The sequence below is a fragment of the Rhea pennata genome, chromosome 13 (genome assembly GCF_028389875.1).
Source record: "Rhea pennata isolate bPtePen1 chromosome 13, bPtePen1.pri, whole genome shotgun sequence".
NCBI classification, from domain to species: Eukaryota; Metazoa; Chordata; class Aves; order Rheiformes; family Rheidae; genus Rhea; species Rhea pennata.
The window spans coordinates 2,404,104-2,428,260 of NC_084675.1; the positions used below are offsets into that span (position 1 = coordinate 2,404,104).

The window sequence follows — 24,157 nt, forward strand, 5'->3', positions numbered from 1 at the left end:
CATAGCTCATATTTACGTATATATCTCTCATATATACCTACATATACATATATATATGCATATAAACATTGATGGATTCAATAGGAAGCCCCAGGTCTTTAATCTGAAGAACACATGCCCTATACTCCTGCACATTGGTTCTGCTTTCAAAAGATTAAAAAGAAGGAAAACAATCACAATTTTGAAATAAAACCACAGAAAATAAACAGTAATCTAAGTGGAGTTTATTGTAAATACACCAGATCCTGAAAGCCATTAAAGCATACTAGTTATTTAAACTATTTTTATAAGCTATATAAAAATGCAGCGCAAAATTAGAATCTCGGTTTGACTTTTACATGTTTTCCGCTTTGATAATTGAAATGTTTATATAGTGAAAAAAATACTTTATACTCCTCACCGAAACCTTCCACTGAGAAGGGCGTCAGGGAACAAATAGTAAATGATTAAAGAAAAGAAATATTTAGAGCGATTTTGATGCTCTTACCAGAGTTCAAGCTTTTCTCTGCAATCTTAAGGATACTGGCAGCTTCAAATCCTTGGGTAACATAGCCAGATTTCCTAAAGCTTTATTTAAAAAAGCCCAAGTCATCACTAATTAACGTTAATGTATATCTTGGCTTTTTCCTTCACGGGAACCCACGTATTTTCCAAGAGAGAGGGGAAAAAAAATGTGGGTATTACAGCAGAGCACGGAAGGCCAGCGCGAGCATCGGAAGGGGCTTGGCGGGAAGAGGAATTCGGCAGGTTTCGAGGCGCAGGAGGCCGGGCCGGACTTTATCCATCTGGGAAGCCTGATTCCTGCATGCGGTCGTTGCGTCTCTGCTCGGCAGCTTGCCTTAGAGTAACGGCGAGGTTAAGGAAGCTGAAGGATTGCTAACGTTGGAGAAAGAGCGTTAGCCCCGGGCACTTGCCTTCCCTCCCAGCGTCCTCTCCCGGCCCCGCACGTCTCGCCGTCGAGCGGGGAACCGAGGCGTTGACGAGCGCCCTCGGACAACGACGGATACTGTTCAAAGCGAGAGCAGCTCCCGTGGAGGCAAAGCGGCTGAGATCCTACAAAGGGACGGGAAGGGCTTGGAAACGGGCCGTCCGAAGGGCCGATGGGTCATGGGCGCGCAGGGAGGCACGCGATGACCAACGTGCCGTGGGATCAACGGCACGTCCACTGGCACGTGGCCAGCTCTGGCTGAATGTGGGATACTGGCTTGGGGAGGATAGCACTCATCTCGCGTTTCTTTCCTGGTCCAGCTGGAAATCAGCAAGGCTTTTCACCTTCCTAATTCCGTTTTCCTCTTCTGAGTTGGCAGAACCACGGAAAACCAAGGCTGGAATGGCTCTGCAGAGGCCACCGCCTGGTCCAAAGGCCACCGCCTGGTCCAAGACGGATTATACTTCTGTCAACCCCAAAAGATGGTCATCAAATCTGTCCTTAGAAGCTGCCAATGATGGAGAGCCCAAAACCGCCCTGGCAGTCCGTTCCTGGCAGTCACTCTTCTTTCCAGCGGTAAACCTGAATTACTCTTCACGCACCAGAGGACTTTCTCTTGTCCACTCCTTCCTCATGGATTGCATCTCTTACAGTTCTGCTCATTTTTTGCATCCTCTAACGCAGCTACACCTACGTGGAACCGCATCCTGAGCGCAGCAGAAAGGGATCCTCACCTGCCTTGCAGCCTGCGCATGCCGGGGCGGACTTTGATTTTTTTCCCTACAGTACGATTTGGTCTCTGCTCAGCTTGTGAGACTAACTCAAATCCTTTCCGGATGAATCACTCAGTAACTGCTCGTGACAACCTTGAGGCCAACAGAGGAATTTGTTCTTTTTTTTTTTTTTTCCTTTGTATTTGTCTCTGGCTAAGCAATGACTCAGATTTCGGAGGAGAATAACTCTTCATACTTTATCAGAGCAGACACTCATTAACCACCCAGAGTGGTAAAAATCGATTGCTTGGAGTAGTGGGTTTTATCAGCAGTGGGTGAAGGTCTAAGTAGACAAGAAAGGCAGAGCCTATCGACATCTGTAGTTAGCAAAGCCTATAGCCACCGCATGGAAATTGTTAACGAGGAAAAATGTCTATTTGTCTGATTTCTACCCGCGGCGTTGGCCCCGGAATTTGCTATTTTTCATTTTGCTTCCTCTATCTCCGAAATCTCAGCAGAGAGTATCTCTTCATCCTCTTGTGGCGCTGAAATCACACGCATAGTGACTAAATTGTCCGAAGACGTTGTGACGATTTCTTCTCCCTTCGAAGTGTCTGCTTTGGGGGAGGCCGTGGGCGACCGCCGGTGTACTGGTGATTTTGGTGGAATTGGACTGAAACTGGAATCCTGCAATCCAAAAAAGGCAAAACGTTAGGAGACTCAGGTCCACGGCCAGGTCTCTTAGCCACTATCCCGAGCTACAAGCAGGGCTACACCAACCAGGGCTATACCAGTTTGTGCGTTTGGCCATCTGTCAAAGACAGCAAGGTGTTCTGGAGAGTTTTACCACACCAGACCTCATCTTCAGGATTTCACTTGCTGCAAAAAATTATCACTGAGAGAAGAGAAGCTAGATTATAACCTCAGTATCTTGAGATAAGTGTGCAGAGATTAGTGCAAAGAAGCTTTCTCGTACCCTGTACTCTAACTCTTTTTATGCTCCTGAAGCATTAGGGCATTTGCATGGGTTTGTCTTGGCAATAACTTTGCAAAACTGTTGTCATGATGAAATCAACCCCAGACTATCCTGTCTTAAGGCTCAAATTTCTCCCGTTAGGGACAAGCAGCAGCAGGTTCAGAAAACCCTTCTCTGGACATGCCCCTGGTGAGGGACAAAGCCAAAGGTCCTTTCAACAGGGCACCGGCTGGCAGCTGGGGCTCTCAATAGATGCACCTAGCGGTGATGGATTTTGGTGCCGTCATCATCTGGGCAGCTTTTAACTCATGTTTCATTCGGTTAAACTCTGAGTTGTAGGAAATCTCGCCATGCTTTTGTGAAGGACTGTCGAAATGCATTCATGGTTCTCTGCGTCTCCCCAGATGTTTACCCCACCATCAAGGCCACAGCATGCTTCACCTCGCCTGCTGTTTCAGCTCTCCTGTTTTTACGCCTTCAGATGTGACAGTCTGTATAACTCCACATTGCGGAGATTAATAAGAAGGTCTGCATGGAGATATCATCTTTTTTATGAGATTAGCAAAGAGAGTGGAAAAAAACCCCAAGAACTGGCGGGCATTTCAGTCATTTATGACACAAAACTAAGGGCAATTTCATTCCGAATCACACAGAGCTGGAAGGGCAGTGCGTCTGCTGGTGCATGGCTCTGCCCAAACCACGCTGTGAAAGCTTCGCAGATATTGCCTGCCCCATTGACTCTGGATGTCGGCATCACTGTCCATCCCACCAGCCCATCGATCAGTTATGAGCGGCTCTAGGACTGCGGAATACATGAGACTTTATTCTGTGGTTGTATCCCAGCCAACTAGAATGAGGCTTAACATTGCCAAACATTGGGCAAAAAAAGTATTGTGTTTCCCTTTTGTGTTGCAAAACAAACTAATGCATGAGCACAGGGGACGATGACCCTCTCTCAAGGTCATATATAACCTGGTTGGGTTAGCCCTTCCTGTTTATCCATGCTCCCGCAGACTCAGCTTGACGGTCTGAGTTCAGTTCTTCAAGGTGCCTTCGGCAGCCTTTTGACTGTCCTAGTTGGAGAAAAGCAAAAGCAAGGACCGAGATGCTAGGCTTGATGGTGTCTAGGCTAAATATAAGCTCCGTGAGACCCTTACTCAAACCCTGGAACCCATAGCAGAGAGCGGCGATTTGGCAGTTAATGAAGCACGCCCAAATTCCCATCCTTTCTCCTGACCTGCATGGCCTGCATTGCTTTCAGCTCCTTGAGCTTCCACCGGAGGTGAGCGAGCTTCCCTTTGCCTCCCATCCTCCCTGCGGCAGCCAGGGCGGCCTGGAAGAGTTTTGGCGTCTCAGGTCTTGGGGGAATGATCAGTGAGTCTCCGGGTGCTCCTTTCTCATCTTTGGGTTTGTTATTGTTTTTCAGCATTTTCCTGCAACAAGAAAAACAAGAGGTGATTTCTGTCCGGGGATACGTTATATTAGCTTGGTTTTATAATGCCGGAAGATCGTGATTTTATTGTAAAGGGAACTCTAAAGCCTTAGCAAGGATGGACTAGAAAATCTAAGCAATGCTAAAACCAAAGAGGCTATTTTAGTAACATTTAAAATGAATATACTTTGGCCAAGTTTGTCCCCAAGTCGCATTCATTCTGTGTGATGAAGCTTCATGGGCTCAAAAATATCACAAAAAATGCCATCTCACCCCTCATTAGCTCTGACCTGGTATCATAGGAATAGTGCTTTTTTTTTTTTTTTTTTTTTTTTTTTTTTTGCGGAAAGCTGCAAAACAGCACGTTTGGGCTCTCTCACTCACAGCAGCGCCCGCAGCGCCGGCGGTAGCTAACTGCGAGGGACGGGTGCCCTCTGCTGCCTCACCAGCAGCTCCTTTAAAATCAGGTTTTGTCTTCCTCAGACTTTCCTTAGGCTTGAGCGTGTTTCACTTCTGGGGTCTTTACGCCCAGAGGGAAACGGGCCCACAGGCTTTGGCGGATGCAGCCTGCATTTTCCCACCGCTTTGCACGCGGCTTCTGGAGAGAGCGCGATCTTCCCACCGATTCTGAGATCTCTGCTCCGTCTTTCTAAGGACCCGCGGGCTAGAGAGCAACCTGGCACTCACTTAGCTTTTCTACGCAGCAGTTTTTGAGACTCTGGATAATGCACCAAAATTTCGTTCAAGTCCTTCTTATCCAAAATGAAAAGATTAGCGAAGCCGTGAGCTATGACGTTTGCCGTTCGGCGATTCCCCCCTCCTGCCGCCAGCAAGCTGCGTAAAACGCCGAGAGATGTTAGAGCTGCTGTTAACAGGCTCGATGCAACGTTCACATTTTCGCATCTCAGCTTTCCCACCACGTGCCTCCGGCACGCTATTTCAGAGCGGGCACGGTTTAATTTTTACCCACAGTGAAGTTTTGCAAGCCTGGCATTTTAAGAATGCTGTGAAACATTGGCAGGAAACGCGATACAAAAACCCGACTTGCTTGTTTGTAAATTTTAAATATTGCAATTTGAAACGGGTTAATATGCAGTGGGCTGTGGGGAAGCGTGCTCCAGCACTGCGCGACGAGTTGGTGCAGCACTTTGAGCACCCATGCAAAGGGCGTTGAGACCCCGGGGCTGTTTCTGACGAGCAACCCACCTTCCCTTATTCGTTTTTCTTTCCCTTCATTTAACATTTAACTGTCATTAAACTATAACTAGCTCCTTGGTCGGGCAGGATGACAGCAATGTTTAAAAGCACCAATAAAACGCTGCAGCAGATGTTCATGCGGCAGGTGCTGCGCAGTGCTTATGGCTTTTAATTGCAAAGATCAGAGCGACGATCTGCCTTCCCGAAGCCTCGTTTCCCAAACCCTGCTGCTCTGCGCACCTCCCGCCTTAGTCTCCCCATGCTGATCCACTGTATTTCCCCGGCGATGCTTCGCTGACCTTATTTCTCCAAACACGGATCCGGCTTTCAGAGTTACCAGCACGCTTTTGCCATCGGGTCCCCCGAGCACCTGCACTTGGCCCGCCTGGATGATGTACATCTCACGGCCGATTTCTCCCTGCAACGCAGACGGGAGCAGGCTGTGCGGGGTGCACGGCTTGTCCCTGCGTGCCCGAAAAGCGCCAAAGGGAAAACAAGGAGATCTCCTGATGGACACCCCGTCCGCCTGTTCGTATTGCTCTCTCCAAGCATGCAAGCTGCTCTGTGTGGATGATATTCCCTCCAAGCATCCTCACCTAACCCCAAAGCCTACTCCAACCCAGCATACTTTTCCCAGCGCTCCTGCTGTTCGGGGCTGCGGCAGAAGAGGTCAGTCTCTGCACAGGAGGATCAGGAGCGACACTACTAATTGCTGCTTGAAGGGGTTTTTGCTCTGAATTTCCTCGCCCTGAAGTGGCTCAGCTCCTGCGGTGCTTGGCCAGACCCAGCTTTTACCCTTCCTTAGGGTTCACCCTCCGCCTCCTTCTGGGTTTCTTTGGTATCTGTACAGCTCCTTGCACCTCTATCCTGGGGCCATAGCACGTGGTGACGAGCGTCCAGCTCAGACACGATGCTGCCGAGACGCTGGAGGGATTAGAGAGTTCAAGTGGCTCGTTACCTTCTTGCACACGTAGTCATTAGGTAGGTAGACAACCGATCTAAGCCGCTTCAGCATGTCAAAGATCATCTGCCTGTCGCAGCCCTGAAGCAAAATAAAGCCAACAGCACCGTTAGTGTGCCGCAGCACGCCCCGTTCCCCGTGTCCGGGCCTGCAGGCGCGAGCGGTACCTGGAAAAGTGCCACTTTGCTCACGATTTTGTAGTTCACATCGATCGCAATATCCAGCCTCATCTTGTCCGGCAGCTGCACCAACAGCTCTGACTCATCTGCGAGAGGTGGAGAACGCAAAACAGGCTATTCACAGCATTTTATCCAAAGTGGCAGAGCGTGTCTTTGATGTCTAAGTGGGAAAGTTGCCCACATTTTGGCAGCAAAATGTGGGAGTCAGCTTAACCAGGAAGGTCTCCTTGAACTTTTGTGGGCCTGGGAACCCACAGGTCTAAAAGCAGATGCGTGGCATTGGCCAGCCCTTCTGTTTTCCCTGCCCTGACGGCTTACAGGAGTAAAACAAGCCTGTCTTTAGGCCATACCTTACAGCAAGCCCAAACCTATATATTTATGACCCTGGAGAGCTGGTCCAGGAGTCCATAGGGGACCGGGCAGGGGATCCCACAGAGGAGTCCTGCCACAAAGGCACGTCATGGAGGCTGGTCTGCACTCCACTCTTCGCACTCAGCTTGGCGCAGGGTATTTCTGCCAGATTGCCAGAGCCAGGATGATTTTGCTGGTGGGATGACTTGGTGGAGTTCTTTGCCATGATTTGGCCGGTGATTTCAAGCCACTGTTCTCCGCTCGTGGACAGAGAGTGGCGATGCTGGGATGGGTGTGAGCTGCGAGTGATGCCAGCTCACCGCAACTCTGCATCCTGGCAGCAGCCCAACACGTTATATAGGTGGGCAAACAAGGACATATAGAGAAAAGAGCAAAATAAGTGACATCCTGAACCTGCAGTGCTAATGCCCTATTGCTGTTTTGACATTAATATTTTAGCTCTGCCAAATAATCACAGCTAAACAGTGCGAGCATTATAAAGACGTTAATCCCCAAAGCAATTGGTGCTCACCTAGCATGCCTTGGGAATGCCACGTGTACTCGTACCACGTTTTGACCCGATTCTGAACAACTCGGGGGATTTTGTAGAAGTTCATGTATTTGATAGTACTGTCCATGCAGCTCCGATAGTAAGTTTGCCCTGCCGTAGCAGCGCCAACCACATCTCTCATCTGAATCAGAGGAAGAGTTGGAAGAGACGGTTTGTTTGTTGCTACTTATCCATCATGCTGGTTAAGTGGTCTAGAGAACATGAATGCAAATACACATTGAACCCGAACAGAGGGTTTTTAGCATCTCCCAATTCTTTTTTTTGGCCGCTGTTGATGCTGAGCTAAAGAGCCCTTGCATCAGCAAAACGAACCTGGGAATAACTGTAGAATGAACCAATTGGACCAAAATTTTTCCCTGTCTGAGAGTGAGAAGACCTGCTTGCCATCGCATGGCATCCCAGCTTTGGGAAGGGATGGTAAAATGGCACCTCATGGGAAATGGAGATTCCCACCCACCTGGCCTATCATGACAGAGAAAGCAAAGACGCCCGTGAAATAGTTCAGCAGCTGGAAGACGATCTCAAAGAGCGTCCTGGGGTCTGGCAAGCCCCCGATGGTGATGAGGGTTTTGACTGCCCAGTAATAACAGCGGATGTAACTAGGAGGAAAAGAAGAAGTGGTTTTCAACATGTTTTTTGAACAGGTTGCCTTAGAGCTCAATCCAGCCGCAGCCTTGCAGCACCTTATTTCAGCTGCACTGATTTCTCATTCCAACCCTCTTGTTCCAGCTATTCTCCTTCTCTCCTCATCCTTCCTCCCAGGGCATCCACCTTACATCAAGGTTTTTAGGAACCCAGCTGCATCCTAACGCCTTCTTTTTCGCTCCTGCTCATCACTCTAGGTTGTACCACATGAGGATCTAAGGCCTGGTTTGTACCTGTTTCCTTCCCCATCATAGACCCAAGTTGTGGAGCCCAGTCCTTCATATGCTGATGCCCAATAATAGAGGCAGGAGTTCACATGCAAACTGTAGAGTAAGTAGGCAGTGGTCCGAATCACTCTGTCAAAAAAATAAAAAAAAAAAAAAAAAAAAAAGGAAAAGAAAGAAAAAGAAAAAACAAGAGGGAAGATAATACGTTATCTGCTGGAAGAAACATACCTGAAATCTCCAAAATGTCACGAGTAAAAGGAGATAGGAGTTTTAGGGAGATGAGCTGAGTTTTGACAGCCTAAGTCCTGCTAACCCAGGAATCGGAGCGCTCCCAAATGTGCGGTGCCCCACGGTTCTCTCCAGCAAACATGCAGCAAAAACACCATGCAACTCTCAGAAAATTGAAGAAAAAGCAGCTTAACTGCTGGTTCCAACTGTTCACTGTGAACAGTGCTGTTCCCAGTGCTCTGGGGAGGAGGAATCATATGTGTGTGGGCTCCAGGACCCACACGTCCCCATGCCGCTGGCACCTGTCTTGTGGCATGATGCGCACATCAGCCTTCAGAGAAAAAAAAAGGCTGGAATTACTGATGCACATTTTGTCAAATACGGGGAAGCATAAGAAACTAAGTGGGGAACTCAGAATTGGTGAGCCAACCCAAAGGGAACTTGTTTCCCTGCTAATAAACAGCCAGTCCACAGTATCTCCCTGGATAAATAACTCATCTGTAGTTTCTCTCACCTGTAGATGTATGCCTTGCTCAGGATAGCCTCGAGGCGGTTATTAAACTCAAAGAAGGCCATGTACTGAGAAGAGAAGAAGAGCAGCATGCTTCAGCTTCCAGCAGCCACAACTGCGAGCTTCTTTTGAGCAATTTCCATGAGCAACCAATCGGGAGCATCACATTTTAGCACTGTATCCCCTTAAAAAAACCCTAGTTTCTCCTTCCATTTTACTCATACAGTCACTCTGCAGTAGGAACCACCAAGGACAGCTTGTGATTACGATCTGTACGTGCCCTTTTATTAAAATACGAGTGTGTTTTAGGATTGAAATAAAGTATTTCATCAATAGTTCCTCTCTAAGACTTTGCTTCCATGTCTAGCAAGCAATTACTTGTCCAAAACAGTGCTGGACTCTGTTATAGCCACTTAAAATGATCTTCTGAGTTATTTTGTAAGCTCCGACTTACCTTCAGACAGCGAGGGAAACGTAGGAGCGGATTGACCCCAACTTTGAAGTAGAAGAAGTCCAGAGGAAGGAGGCACAGCACATCCATCTGAAATCCAGCCAAAAAAGCGAAACCCCTGCGGTGAACCGCAAGCACGGCAGGGCTTGTCTGCACCACCACCCCCATCAAACCGGGAAGAGCTACAAGGGGGCCTCGGGGGCGTCACGCTTCGGCAGTCCTCGTGTGCTACAAGCCTTGTGGTCCTGTCTCATACGTGTAGGGTCCATCCGGGTACACACGTGGAGAGACCAGGGCCCTAACAGCCGTTCTTCCCACTTCACAGCCAAGCGGGTCAGCTCAAGCACCTCCTCTAGAGCACCGAAAGACCCACCCCCACTTGAAAATACTTCAGATTAAAGGTTCAAATTAATATTCGAATTGGCTTTGAACACGCAGCAGCGCATGTCTTCAAAAACAGAGCTGCATCACGGGTGCCCTTACAACAGCAAAACGGACAGGACAGGGAAATAAAATGTGCCAGACCTTAAAGCGTTGTGATTTCAGGTAGTTCTCTCTCATGGCCTTTTTATCACTCTGGTTGGGAACAGGAGAGAGAAAGAGAGATCATCACTTGTAGAAAGGAAGGTAAGCCCAAGCACAGGCCCACCGTGCTTCCCCCCTTTGCCCCTCGAAGGGGAACACGCTCCACGCTTCAGAGCTCGCGGGAAGAGCCTTTCTGTCTGCGCCGTTGCTCGGACAAGGGGAAGGCTGGACCTCCAGGGCTCTGTTTTTCACACCTTATTGCACTGGATTTGGAAATGAAATCAAGGGCTTTCACTTCCGTCCTACATCTCGGACAAGTGATCTACGCATTCAGATTGCAACTCCTTTTCTCCCGTCACCAAAACATATTGCCCAGCCGTGCTCTAGGGAATTAAACCCCGAACTGATTATGCCGTTTGCTCTTAGCTAGAGGCATATAAGCTGCTGGCTACGCCGGAGCCGAACAGCACGTGTCTCGCTCGTCTTTGGCAGAACCGCCCTGCGGAGCTACCACCACGGAGCAGCAGCCACCTGGGCTGGCGTCTGAGCATCCCAGATCCTGCAGGGTGCCGGGGACCACGCGTTTTCTGAGTGGGCAGGCACTGACTTTATGCGAAAAATATATACATTCGAAGGATAAAAAGGCTGCCAGCTTATCAGTCGCATGGCAGAAGAGCTGCTTGCAATTCTTGCTTCTCACAAGAACAGGCCCAATCCTGATGGCAAGGGGTGAAAAGGAGTAAATCTCCTTTTTACCTGTGACGGGAGAGCTGCTTGGTAGCTGGCAGGGCTTATTTCAAATCCCTATGACCAAAGCCTTCCTCGCCACTTTGGGTGATGGAGGTCCCCGACATCAGCCAAGGACCCTTAGAGGAGTTTGCCTCCACGGGAGGCAACGCGTGCTACCACTCACTATTACATCTCCCCCTCGGACAAACTGGAGACGGATCTGAAAGACGACGATGTCCAGGAGGTAGATGAGGTCGCAGAGATAGTCCGCAAGCAGCCAGTAGTGGATGTTTCCCGGAGTTTGGTAGGGAAAGGCCCAGCGGACGGGAATCAGCCAGCAGTTCCAGTTCCAGGCCAGAACAACGAAGAACAGCCACAGCACGTACATCAGGTCTGCGCACAGGGAAACACAGGCCTGGATCAGCTAGCAACACTTCCCAAAGTCATTTGAATCCACCAAACATGGAATTTTTCATCTCCTGTCCTGCCCTGAGTACAGTGATGTCTCCCATGAAACCTGCAGAAGTTTTCAGCCCTCTCTACGGTATTCGAATGCAAGTGCCAAGTAGGTTCCAGCACAAGGATGGAAGAGCGGGACTCTAAATGCAAAGTGAATACTGTTTGTCACAGGAAGAAGCCAAATTCCTGTGGGGTTTGCATGGTACAGTGACTCTGTCTGTCCACTGATCGGATCGAAAAGCAGAAATATGCCAGCCCTTCACTGCCTGGTAATGCTCCTGACAGTCACAGCCATCAGGGACTGTTTAGAAAAGCCTATGGATAACAATGGAATCTATAATTCTGATTTTTTTCAGTCACATCTAAGCATAAAGCAGCCCTTTCTTAGCTTCCTGCCCTTCTCCGTTACTTCTCATTTCTTGCAATTCCTCGCCTGCTCCCCTTCCCTTTCCCTCTCTCCTTCCACCGCCAGGTTTCTCACGACCGAAGCAGGAAGAGCCTTTCTCAGTCACTCACTGGTGAGCGGGTCTATGCTGCTTGGGAACTGATAGTTTTTCACACGGTCCAGCCAGGGCCGGTACTTGAACGTGCAGCACAGCATCTCGCAGTAATGCTCATCCTCCGCCGCCCTGGCCGCCTCCGGCTCCTTTCCCGAGGGAGGCGGCGGTGCTTCCGCAGGGGCTTGCTTGGAAGGAGCTGGGAGAATCCATATAATTATTTTCCACAGCAGAAAACCTTCTTATGGTCATTTGCTTTAAGAGTTTTAAACCTTTAATGAAATAACTATCATCTTCCTGCAAACGCACTGTGCGCAGGGACCCATGAATTAAATGATCGCTGTGAAAGCCTGGGGCTTTCATATCCCGTGCTCACGAAGCTCCCCCCAGCCTGAAGATTTCCAAGCACTGACTGTAAAGCTGGAAATTTAGCTTCACAGCCTTCCTCCTGAGCCGGGAAAGTGTAACAACTCCATGGACACCTAAAGCACAAACCAAGTCACCCGAAGCGCCCAGAAGGAGGGACAAGAAAGCTCCTGATTCCCAGCCTTGGCCCATATGCTCCTAGGGGGAAGAATTAGAGCCTTTTTTTTCAAAACATGAGAAACTTCAGTAAAAGCATCAGTCGTGTCCCTGGAGAGCCTATGTTGTACATGCTCACCGCTCTGGTTCACCCAGAGCTCCCAAATCATATTTTATACGCAAGGAAGGCGATATGCTTCTCTTCCTGAGAATCCCTGAGGATTTTCTAGGAAGACAGCGAAGACGTTAAGTTTCCAGCTTAGAAAGCCAAATAACAGTTTCTACTGCTTGAACTTCTCAAAGCTGCAACCACTATCTGCAGACCTACATTTTCTCCATCAACTTCTAGTTCCCCCCCAACAGTTAACATCATCGGTTTCAGACTCCCAACCCAGCTTCAACTCACATGCCACAGGGGTCTCATCGTCAGATGTGACATCAGGGTCCGTCAGCTTCTCTTTCACCTTTTCAGTCCTCTCTTTAAAGAGCTTCACCAGCTCCTGGAGCCGGTCGTTGATGACTGCGCTGTTCTGGCTTGCAGCTGAACCAATGCGTTCAGGGAGGCTGCGAAGAAACCGTCAGACATTTCACTCACTTAGGAAAGCCCTACAAAGAGCAGCTTCATGACCAATTTTTTTAGCCTATGGGAGCCTTAACCAGCATTTACCTGCATGTATATATTTATTGTATAATTGGAAGAGCATGTGTGACCCATAATGTAGATTCAGTAAGACACAATCAACAGCATCAGTGTGACCCTTATGTTTGCTCTACGATGCGAACCACACTTGCAGGTGTTTGGGAAGCCCCAAGGTCCCAGCCTGGATTTCACTTTCTTGGGCCTAGGAGAGCATTTTGAGAGAGACCTGTGGGCTGAAAACGTACTGGAAGTCCCTGAATCTGTGAACTATATTGTCCCTCTTTACTAAAACTAGAGCAGATTCAGTTCAGAATGTTTTACCTAGAAGGATGTAAAACTATTAATATCAAGGAGAACAGAAAATAGCCACGTTTAACATCGCAGTGTCTGGCTGTTACTGTAACTCCAGGCTGGTTTATCGCAATAACTGACACAGCAATTTCTGTCCAAAAAGACAAAATCCTGTATAATGTGGAATTGAAGTCACTTCCCAAGGCTGTGGTGCCTAATGAAGGCCAGTGCCTTCAAGTCTGTCCCATGGATGTGCAGGATAAGGAAGCCAGGAGTGCATCCTGCGTACATTTTTTCTCTTTCTAAATGGACAAAAAAGGTTATTTCCCAGCAATCAGTAAAAGCGAGGTGTCTTGCTATCACTGTAACGTGTGCAGGTTAAAGGTGCATCATCTCCATCGTTAAACCTGGTGTTAAGGAGAATATTTCTATCTGGATAGAGAAAGCAAGAAAATAGTTTCTACTCTGAGAGACATCGTGCTTGTTGGTTTTGGAGATGATGAGTGCGAGGGAAGCATGTTATTCATTAAACAGCATTAAACTCCGTATGTGCACTGCTTCCCCTCTCTTTGGTATCCCAGTATTTCGAAGATCTTCTGCATTTCTGCCCAAGCACCAAGATATGAAACCCTAAAAGCCAACGCCAGTTCCCAGAGAAGCGTTGTGCCTATGCCCCTTGACCTAGCTGCTCACTCTTCTCTCTCCTTGTTGTCTTGGCCAGGCCACATTTGCACGGGAGATTGGCTTGTTGAGGCCAGAGGCATCTCTTCCAGGCTGTCTTGTGGGGCCTGCACCTTCCTCCTGGAGGGACAAATGCGACAGTCAAAGCTCAGAGCACAGGAACGAACTGATTCTCCCCTTTCCTCACCCAGTTTCTGATCCTTCCTCTCCTTTTCTCTGCTCTCATTAATTCTCACTTTCCCTTCTCCTACTTTTGTCTGCTTTTCCCTAATTTTGGGCATCACCTGAGGTCACCTTGTGAAAATACCCTGCTCCTTTTGCTACTAAAGAGCTATTCCTTTGCGTGCACCAAGTCCGTGGCTAAACAGGCATGCAGCAGGCCTGTGCATTTTGAATCCCCCTTTTAGACAGCCTTGCCAGAAGGCTGGAAGGGAGGCTCTGCTCTCTGCTGCAATGCCACTGCCCTGGCGTCTCTAGGAGAAAAGCAAGGAAAATCCAACTACTGGCAGAGCAAAGCAAAGAAGTGAAATTGGGGGGGGGGGAAGAAGGTAACTGCAAAGTATCTGGGATACAACATGGCTCTAAACTGGTTCTGTGACACCTTAAACCCCTGAGACAAAGAGCGAACTGCAGAGCAGCCGATGAGAATTTAAGATGTAATATGGGCCCTCCAATGGCTGCTGATACCTGGAAAGCAGAGTGCAAAGTGTAACAGCCGAGGACTACTGCAAGGTTGAGAAAAGCCTTATAAACATTGTCCTTGAGATACTAAGCCACTGCCTTCCTAAAAGATGTGCCCTAACGCAGCTGATGCATTCATTTCTAACGCTACTGAACGGTTTCTGGGAGAACTTCCTTAAATATTCTTTGCAAACCAGCTAAGTGGTGGAGATAGACCTGAATGTGATGATGATAATGGAAAAAAATCCAAATTGCAAACCTACAGTAAAGTCCATAAGGGAGTAATTTTAACAGCAACAGAGTAATTGGCTTCTGCCACCACCAACTGTTCCTCTAAATTAATAAGGATTTCAAATAGCAAACAGCAGCAGAGCACCGATGTACAAAACACCTCTGCAGACCTCTGCTTCTCTACAATCCCATTCTCAAGCATGGAGTTTTTGAAACTTAGCAAGACCAAGCAGTTTATTCAGACCACTTCGCCATAAAAGCACCCAGGCACAAACTGGGTGGCCAAGAGAGCTAGTCTTGCCATTAGAAATCTCCTCAAGAAAGCCAAAGGTGGCAGAAAGCAGCCAGCTCCACCTTTGCTGGCTCTCAGATGTGCCCCTCTTGACTGTGAGTTTCTGCACAATCTGGCAGAGACCCAGAGAACAAGGTCCACAAAACCTTGGTTACTCAAGTGCAATGTAAAGGTGGAAGAGAAAACAACCCCAATCCTGCTGTTAAAGTGCCCTCATCTTACAGCTTTGTATGCTCAGCTATGGACCGAGAGGTTCCCAAAGCCACGTCAGATTGTCTCCAACAGAAACAGTCCTCCTAAGTCTCTTCATGCTGTTAGGACAACTCCATCACCTCTCACCGGTCTGCACAGCTTCCCTTCCCCACATTTGCCTTCTTCCAGGGATCGTGTTGCCCTCCTCACCCACAAGCAAGCCAGCTCCATCAAGTACCTGATGGACTCCAGCTCAAAAACGTGCACTGCTAAAAAGGGTATCTCCATCTCCCCTCCTTGCCCACAATATTTCACCTGATGTCCCTCAAAGCCCGCTTGGCTTCCTCTGCATATGCACCAAGTTTTTTTTGTGTCAGCTGTTGCTTGGGAAAATTTTCTCTTAGCTTTTTGCTTCAAATGAGAAGAATGCCCTTGGGAAGATGTAAAAGATGATAAACATCCTCAGGAAGGCTGTGCGTCTAGAGATTCAGAACAAAATCCTTTGATATTCTGCAGTGCCTGCAACTCACCTACTTTCCTGACAGATGCTACTGTCAGGGGGAACAGGAGCTACCCAAAAAGAAATGCAAATTTCAGCTCATTTTGAAAGGTTGTGGGTAAAAGTTCTGAAGGAATCATAGATACTGTGGTAAATCCCATGGAGAAACATATGCATCTGCAACTCTCCTATCAGGTCTCAGGTTTTTGGTCATCTTTGGAGAAAAAAAAAGGACTGCGTGGTAATCCATCCCCAGGACAAAATTCAGTCCTTTGGTATCCCCAGGCTGCACTTCCAGTGGATGTTGTTTGGGACCTCCAGAGCAGTGGTCAAACTAGCCCTAAAGCACAGATTTTTCCACTGATACGTGAAGACTTCAAACTGCATCTCCTACAAAGTGAAGGGAACCAGCCGACCTAGAGCTAACTAACGTGGGGAACGCGTATATGCAAAGTAAAAGCTAAAGGTGAGCGATTAGATAAATAATCAACACAAGGAACTAAGGAACAAATTCCAAAGTCTGTTCTGCATAGCGGGAATTTCGCTTTCCACACTGAACGCGCTTATTAATGCTCATTGAAGTAACTGAACCATTGCAATACGATCACTCGTGGACTAATAAAGACATTTTTACAGCGTCGAACAAGATGCAAATCAAATCCAACAGAGCATGCAAGCTATGAACCTAAAAATAGCAAAGTGAAAAGAGCATTTTTAGAAGTGGAAATGTGCAGCACAGGCAGGAAGAGAGGCACAGACCGAGTTACACAAATACGCAGGAAGAGAAGTATGGAAGAATTTGAATACAGGCAATAAAAATGTAAATTGCCCCCTCAAGATCCCAGGCACGGAGTGTAAATGCCTAAATAAAGACATAGTGTGAGACCTACACAGGATGCACAGAGAGCTAAGGCTTAGCAAGAGGTGCAGCACCAGCGTCTAACCACGGCCAGGAGACTTCTCCTGGGCGCTGCCTTGGGATGGCGTTATCCCGCGTATCCGAATATTCATCATCTGCAAGAGTCAGCCTATGTTATTTATCCGGGTGAACTTTGGCAACTGATAAATGGATCAAAGCAAACAATTATCAGCAAATAAATCCAGGTCGTGCTGGGAGAGCAAGAGGCTGTAGAGCCTTTGGTTCCGCTGTGGCCATAGAGCGGAGGAGTGGACAGGGATCCCACGGACTCCGTTCCCGAGGCAGCGCTTGCACAACGGTCAGCGCGGATGCACAGGGCAGGTTTGGAGTCTGTCTGTCTAGAATAGTTTTTTTTTGTTTGTTTTTTTTTTTAACCCCTGGATATGACTCATGTCCGGTTCAATGCTACGTTTCCTAGTACTTTGTTTCTGTAATGAAATAATGGATTTTTTTTTTTCTTTGTACAATGAAATATGATTTGCTTGCCCTTAAAAAGCTCTGCTAAGGGATCTCCAGTAATCTGCTTGAGAGGCGCTACCTGGATGCATGTCAGAGAGATTTATATGCGCATACATATAACTGTGAAAAAGCATGAGAAGACTGAGGTGCTCCAAACAGCGTCTACTTTGGGGAATACCGAGCTCTTTTTCTGGTAATTGCTAATAGGTGGGATGAGTGCTCTGCACTGTCCTCTTCTTCCTCTGGCTGCTGCTATCATCTTGAAAATGAGATACCTTACTAGCACTGAAATGGGCATTAAGAGAGAAAAAATAAAGATTGAAGAAGGAACTAGAGTTTGCATGTGCTAAAAGATGACTGCAGGAGATGGATTCGTACACAGATCTGATTAAATAAGCTAAGGTCATGCCTACGGATAGCTGGATCCATAGGTCCAAGCATGCCTAAGCTTTGCTAGGATGCTTAACTTGGGCATTATTCAGAATTTTTGTCCATTTTCTATGTCTACTGATGGATAAAAGGAAACTCAGGAACCTGAGCCTGATTCAGAGATGAATAAGCATCTGCATCGAAGTTACGCATCTCAACCCTCTGCTGATAACAAGAAGGCCAAATATCACCGGGAAAATAAGGGCAAACACCTAACGTGAACACCTAACCAGAAATCCTTCATCGCTGGATTAACAGGAAAAAAAAATTCTTTTTCTTTCTTTTTTTTTTTTCCAGCTGCCACAGGAGCTCGTTTGCTAAAAGACCCAAACAAGTCGGTCAGGATGGGTACAACACCCGGCTCGCGGCACTTAAAAACCACCCCGTCCGCTATCCTCGCTGCTCCGCGGCGATAAACCTCGATCAACCCTTCCGAAGCCGGCGGCCCCGAGGCGCAAAGCGGCGAGGAGAGGAGAGGAGAGGCAAGGAGCGAACCCTACCTGGGGGAGGCCACCACCGCGCTGGGCACCGCCAGCGTGTGGTTGCCGCTGCTTGTCACCAGCAAGCGCTCGCCTTCGCTCTCCGGAGCATCACCTGGGCTGTCCACGTCCTTGATGCTCACCGTGGGGTATTGGCTGGGCCCTTGGAGAAGAAGAGCGTTGCCAAGTGAGTCACCCGGTTTGGATCCCTCCTAGCCGCGGCTTTTCCCCCAAAAGCAAGCGCCGGCCTGCTGCTCTTAATTTCTATTTAAGGTTACATGGAGTTGCCTCACTCGGATGAAAGGCTCCCAACGGGCCCCAGCTAAGGGCTGGTTTTCGGCGACGGGTCCAGCCGGCAGCGGGGAGAAGCCCTCAGACCCCATCGCCCCGCAGCAAGGCTCTCCCGCGCCGCGCTCCCTTCAAAGCTCTTTCGCCATTTCCCTGTTACGCCGTACTCTTTTCTCCTAACTTTTTGAAGTGTCTAATTTCTTCCCTCCCCCCCAAAAAAAAAAATTAACAAAGTAAGAAAAAAAAAATCGCTGGTTGCTCTGCTTCTGCGGAGTGATTTAAACTTCTCAGCGCCGATACTCGGCCTCCAACAGGGAAAACTATGAAGAAATCGCTAGGATTACCAGCTGCTCGAGCTGCCTCCCGGCTTATAAAAAATCTCCTGGGTCTTCTGAATATGAACATATTTATGCAAAATGCCCTCGGTGCGGGGCTCCCCGAGTGGCCCCCTCCCCGGGGCTGCTGCGGCCTCGCGCACCGTCGGGGGGGCTTAGGCTCCAGAGCGCAGGACCGTTTCGTTTTCACGCAGAACAAGGCGTTATTCAAAGAAGCGCTTAAGGCTTCTCTGGTCGGAGGAGGTAGCGACTGCTGCCTGCAGTAAGCGAGGGTCGAAGCAGGGAGAAAAAACAGTTTATAGAGGATAAACTGAGTTGGAGGGGGATGCGCTCGTGAGGCAGAAGCAAAAACCGTGCTGTGCGACCATCGGTTTGGCTCCCCAGCTTCAGTGCTGCAACACGAAGTGTGCTTTTATTAAAATAAAATAAAATAAATGAAATAAAATAAAACAAAATAAAATAAAACGAAATAAAACGAAATAAAATAAAAGCAACGAAGACCGACGGACGACTCCGGGGCTAAAAGCCGCCCCCGGCAAGCTCGGCAAGCACGCGGCCAAAGCCAACATCGCCACTACCTAGGGGGTGGACAGGGGACCGCTCCTCGTTGGAAAAACTGGAGTTGGCAACGCCAGCCTTCGGCTCTGCGGAGACGAGGACGGGGAGGCGGGAGGCTCGGTAGCTGGGGAGGCCGGGCGGGCGCTCCACGGCGCCCGAGCGGCGCCCGAGCGGCGGGTCGCGCGCCGGCCGGCGGAGCTCGGCGTCCCGGGCGCGCTTGGCCATGCTGCTAGGGCGCCTAGGTGCTTCAAGCAAAGCGCGGGGCGTCTGAAGCTGCAATAAGAAACACAGAGGCGCCTGAGACGGGACGGTTCTTTCGGGGAGCGAAGCGAGCGCCGGGACGCTCGCGGAGCTGTGCCGCTCGGCCAGGGCGGCGGGAACGCGCTGCTGGCGCCGAGGAGCTAAGAAACCTCCAGCCTACGCTGGGGCCAGCGGCGAAGCGTCCCTTGTGCAACGCCGGCGCGGTCAACGGGGTTATGCCAGGAACCAGCGTTGCTCGCTCGGGCTGTAAGAGCAGCTCAGCAGCTAATTTTCATTACCAACCCGTTACCTCCTGAAGCATTATATTAGCACGCACTTTATGCGACCGGTTATTTCCCAGAGTGAACAAAGCAGCGCTGAAAATCCTTTTCCCCGCTCTGCCTTTCTCCCTTGGTGGGGCAGAAGCTCTTAGTTCACGTCAGGGTTTATTTAATCCACGAGACTAAGTGCTGCGTAAGGACCAGGCCTTCGCACCGGGCTCCCGCTGATAGCGACGGTGCCAGCGCGGCCTTCCCGCAGGATGCTTTCTGCTAGGGAACAGCCCGGATTGACCAAGCAGGCCTGTGCGACCGAGGGCAAGGCTCCGTTCTCCCCCTTCCCGGGCGTCTCAGCTCCTGCTTCCGTCCGCCCCAATTCAGCATCGCCCCGCGTTAGCTACGGTACCTTCAACCTCGGCTTCGGCGGCCTCCGCTATCTTCTCTTCCACCTTCAAAACCCAAAGAGCAAGTTTGAGGAGAGAAACGTCTATTCCAGCCGTAAGCAAAACAGGCTTAGCATTTCTGGCCAGTTTTAGGGTGTCCCCAGCATCCCTCGGGCCACGGGCCGGCTGCGAGCGTCTGCTCCGGAGCTGCCCTCCACGGCCGCGCAGGCTGGATTTTAACGTAAGAGCTGCGGGGCTCCTTCTGGAACGGCGAGCTGCCGAAAGCCGGGGGACTCGGACCGCCTCCCACGTTTCCCGCGGGGGCGAGCTCAGCGCCGGCGCTGCCGAGACGACGGCATCCCCACGGTAGCAGCGGCCGCCCCGCTCCGAGCCAGCTCCCGCCGGGATCCCCCAGGGACGAGCCCCGACTTCCAGGCACCCGGTGCGTGCCGGATCGCGATCAGCTTTCCACGGCTCGAAACCTAAGCCAAAAGCGTCGCCGTACCTGTATGAAAGCGCCTTCGAGATCACTTAGCTCGGTGCTTTCGAGGTCTTCAAAATTAAGGGGGTCTTCCACGAAGAAGCCTTCATCCACCCCGGCGTCGTCAGCGCTAAGGCCGGGAGGCTGGAGCAGGGGCCTGCGCGACGCAGAGGGAGCAGCGACGTGAGCCCGGGCGCGTTCGGACAAGGCGCTCGCCGCGCGCGTCGCGGGGGACTTAACAGGAAAAAAATCCTAGGCGAAGAGCGTGGAAAATAAGAAACCGGATGCAAAAATGTCTTGGGGACCAGGTGGGAGGTATATAAACTATACAGAGCATTTTCTGCAGAACGTATTTCTCTTGCGGGGCAAAATAATTTCTCCTGTAGTTAAAATTTGCCCAGGAACAACCCAAGAGCACAATTTCCACGCAGGAGCCCCTGCAAACATCATCCGAATCCCACGCTTGCCTACGTGAGGTATCTATAGGGCCCGTAATTCTCATTCGCCTTTTTTAACTGCCAGCTTCAGCCCCAAGCGCAGGCTCCAGTTCCACCGTGTTGACAAATGGGGCTCATAAGATTATTTTTATTGACTTAATACGACTTTATAACTGAAAAAAAAAAAGTGATCACGCTGCTATCTGCTGCTTTGCTGTTTTCTGGAGAGGGAAGCAAAAGAACAGCTGGGCATGATGGAAAAAAATAGAAGATACCTAAATCTATGAAAACTGAGAAACCTTTCCGCATTTTCAGCCCACCCAAAGTCACGAGATTTATCTAACAAGCAGCAGTTGATTTTTTTTTAAGCTCCATCTCTTAAAAAAAATTTATTTCACAAGTTTAGGGTTTTTTTTCCCCTGTTTTGTGCATTTAAGCCCTCTTCAAAATGCAGTCGCAAACCTTTTCATCCTAGAAAATCTATGGACTTCTCTCTTTTCCTATAACCATACAAGCCCACCGAGGGCTGGAGCAGCAGCTCCTCCGTCGCCCGCCCGAAAGGCAAATCTCTGCAGCGCGCTCGGAGTCAGGAGTTCTTGAAAACCAGGCTTTGACTAAATGAAAAGGTGTTTCCAGTCCTAGCCCTGAAAAACCAGGCGATCTCGGCTTCTTCCTGAAAAGCCGGCGGTTTTCAAACCGCAGGCAGAGAGCGCGGTGGCGCAGCCCCCGAGCGTTTCCAGCACGGGAAATCCGAGCAACCCACCAAAGCACGGAGCTTTTCTGAAGATTATCCAGCCTGACGGTACCGCCTACGAGAGCTGCCGATAGCAGCTATTTTGTTTGCAGCAGGAAAAGGTGGAAAAAACGTACCTACGTGCATTACGTAGCGTTTGCAGGATAATCCCGCCCTTAAATCCAGCTCCGTAGCGCTCGGCGTAATCCCCGCTGCCCGCTCTCGGCGCACGGGGGCTGGAATAACCCGGCGCCGCTCGCGGAGGGCCGGGCCCGGCTGGAGCCGCGTCGGCGTTTTCCTGCCGCCGCCGCTCCGGGGAGCCGCGCGGCTCCGGAGCGCCGGAGCGCGTCGCTAAGAGACGCCCGCCCGTCACCCGGGCGCCGCGCGACGGCGGCGGCGGCAGCATCCTCCAAAACCGGCGTCCGAGAAGCTGCCCCCCCCCGCCCCCGCCGCCTCCTCGCTGCTCCGCCGAGCTCGTCCGCCCGCCAGCCCGTCGGGTTTTACGGCTCGCGGACGCGTTCGAAGCGACGGCCGCGGCCGAATTTGTTTCCGAGGAGATCGCAAACGCGGCGGGAACGGCGCTTGCAGCCCCCCCCCCCCCCCCCAGCGACACTCACCCCGCGTCCTCCGCCTGCTCCTCCTCTTCCTCGGCACCGTCCGGAGAGCACGGCACCTCCACCCTTGGAGAGGGAGAGGAGCTCAGCGGGTTAAACGCGAAAAAAAATACGGCCGCAAAGGGATTGCCGGCGCGGACGCCGGCGACTGGGGACCCCGCGGTTATTTGCCGCTTTCCGGTTATTTCGCTCTCCGGCCGGTCTGGTGCCGGGCGCTCTGGAAACGGGCGCCTCGGAGCACGCGGGCGCCTCTCCTACCTGCACTCGTCTTCCTGAAGTTCCTCTTCTATGGGGGGAAGGCGACGAGCGCCCGCCACCGGCTTGGCCTCGTGTTCCCAGGCCGCCGCCGTCACGCTCGCAGCCTCCCTACTCCAGCCAGCATCCGTCTCCTCCACCACGAGATCCGCCTCCGCGTGGTCGCCCGGGGGGATATGAACTGGAAGGGGAAAAAAGAGGCGAAGAAGTCAAAGCAGCGCTGCTTGGAGGGGCCTCTCTGCGGCAGACTCCGGCCCCCGTTTTAGCTGCCCGTGAGAACCTTTCCTAAGCGCCGAGCTGCTGCCGGGTGCCGGGCTTCAAGCTCGCACGGGTTTGTACGAGTGCTGGTCTCTCCCGGAGCTACGCCAGGCCGGGGCTGGGGTATGTGTTAGGGAAGGAGGAGGAAAGTTCACCACTTTGCTCCGAGTGTGCCAAAGCCCCGTGAAAAACATCGCCCTTTGCGTATAGATGCCTGTTAACGTCCGTAAGGGAGAAGCCTCCACCCGAGGAGGGTTTAGCCCGTCTACGAACGGGCCACAGCGGGGTTCTTGCAAGCACGGGGAGATGCAAGCGCAAGCAGCCCCGGGGAGATGCTCAAAGCCCTCCTCCCAGCACGAGCGCAGGGAGGGCCAGGAGTCCCCCGCGAGCCCCAAGCGAAACGCTGAGCCCGGGAGTCGCGGGGCGCCCGTTTTCCTCGCCGAGACGCCACGTCCCCGCACGACGCTTCCCGAGTCGGCCCTCGCTCCCGGCGAACGGAGCCCCGCCAGGAACCGCTCGCGGTGGCTCCCGAAGCTCCCCCGGGTACCGCCTGAGCCCTCGGCTTTGGAGACATCCCTGCTCCACCACCTGCTTCCCACCACCGTGGGAGCGGACGTATGCAACTCCGCTATCCAGGCGGTCGTCGGAGCAGCTTTCTGCACCGCGAGGAGCTCGGGTCCGAGCCGCAGCCCCGCTGCCTGCGAAGGGCGCTTTCCCTCGCCCTCGGTCTACGCTGGCCCAGGTCCCGCTGGCCCCACGCAGCTCCTGCAGCGCTAGTCACGCGCCGGAAAAACAGGAGGAGGAAGTACATCCGCGTACCGTAAAACCAGTTTATTGGGAGGTCTCACCAGCAACAAAACTCAGGGGAACTTAGATGTCTGCAGTGAAATTAATAGGAAACACGTGCAAGTTTAAATACAGAAAAAAAGGGGGAAAAAAACGCACTTTGGATGCTGCCTGTTCTGTATCGTGTTTACAGCATCGCGCTGTCGCCGGGGGGCGGTTCACGCAGCACCGGGCCGGTGCCGCACCGTCTCCTCCGCTCCTGCTCCACTTTCTCTAGCTCTACCGGCCTTAAAGCACGGGACGAGGGTTTGTTTCGGAGCCCGCTGCAAACGTTTTGACACGGTCCGTGGAAACGGGGCAAATGCTAAAACCGCCGCCCGCTTCCGGCTGGGCTCGGCGCAAATGCGGAGACGGGATCCGTCAGTTTGGCCGTCTGGGTGGGAACCCGTCGTCGAGGCTGCCCGTCCCACCCTGAAGAGCTGCCAAGCGCTGGCGCGTGTTCAAACCAGCGGGACTCAGGGGCGCTCGCCCGGCTCAGCGCAAGGTGCCGGCGCTCCCGACGCCTGCCCGCGCGCGTCCCTGCGGGAGACGTCCCGGCGGGAGCTGCTTTCCCCGC

At 51.0% G+C, this 24,157-nt stretch overlaps 1 protein-coding gene across 1 annotated transcript in view; it reads right to left on the reverse strand.

The window, feature by feature from the left end:
* Positions 1 to 208: 208 nt before the first annotated feature.
* The window catches only part of CNGB1 (cyclic nucleotide gated channel subunit beta 1), a 28,742-nt gene continuing 4,793 nt past the window's right edge, over positions 209 to 24,157 (reverse strand). Inside the window, exons 11-33 of the mRNA XM_062586843.1 lie at positions 22,501 to 22,678; positions 22,246 to 22,308; positions 20,483 to 20,615; positions 20,001 to 20,043; positions 19,812 to 19,867; positions 19,097 to 19,349; positions 17,917 to 18,058; positions 13,727 to 13,834; positions 12,509 to 12,666; positions 11,600 to 11,779; positions 10,809 to 11,017; positions 9,896 to 9,946; positions 9,374 to 9,460; positions 8,923 to 8,987; positions 8,187 to 8,309; positions 7,766 to 7,907; positions 7,270 to 7,429; positions 6,375 to 6,472; positions 6,205 to 6,288; positions 5,546 to 5,664; positions 4,737 to 4,883; positions 3,855 to 4,050; positions 209 to 2,328 (exon numbers count right to left, since the gene is read on the reverse strand). Of these exons, the coding sequence (XP_062442827.1) occupies positions 2,125 to 2,328; positions 3,855 to 4,050; positions 4,737 to 4,883; positions 5,546 to 5,664; positions 6,205 to 6,288; positions 6,375 to 6,472; positions 7,270 to 7,429; positions 7,766 to 7,907; positions 8,187 to 8,309; positions 8,923 to 8,987; positions 9,374 to 9,460; positions 9,896 to 9,946; positions 10,809 to 11,017; positions 11,600 to 11,779; positions 12,509 to 12,666; positions 13,727 to 13,834; positions 17,917 to 18,058; positions 19,097 to 19,349; positions 19,812 to 19,867; positions 20,001 to 20,043; positions 20,483 to 20,615; positions 22,246 to 22,308; positions 22,501 to 22,678 (2,999 nt within the window). The 3' untranslated portion in view covers positions 209 to 2,124. The remainder of the gene's footprint in view (positions 2,329 to 3,854; positions 4,051 to 4,736; positions 4,884 to 5,545; positions 5,665 to 6,204; positions 6,289 to 6,374; positions 6,473 to 7,269; positions 7,430 to 7,765; positions 7,908 to 8,186; positions 8,310 to 8,922; positions 8,988 to 9,373; positions 9,461 to 9,895; positions 9,947 to 10,808; positions 11,018 to 11,599; positions 11,780 to 12,508; positions 12,667 to 13,726; positions 13,835 to 17,916; positions 18,059 to 19,096; positions 19,350 to 19,811; positions 19,868 to 20,000; positions 20,044 to 20,482; positions 20,616 to 22,245; positions 22,309 to 22,500; positions 22,679 to 24,157) is intronic.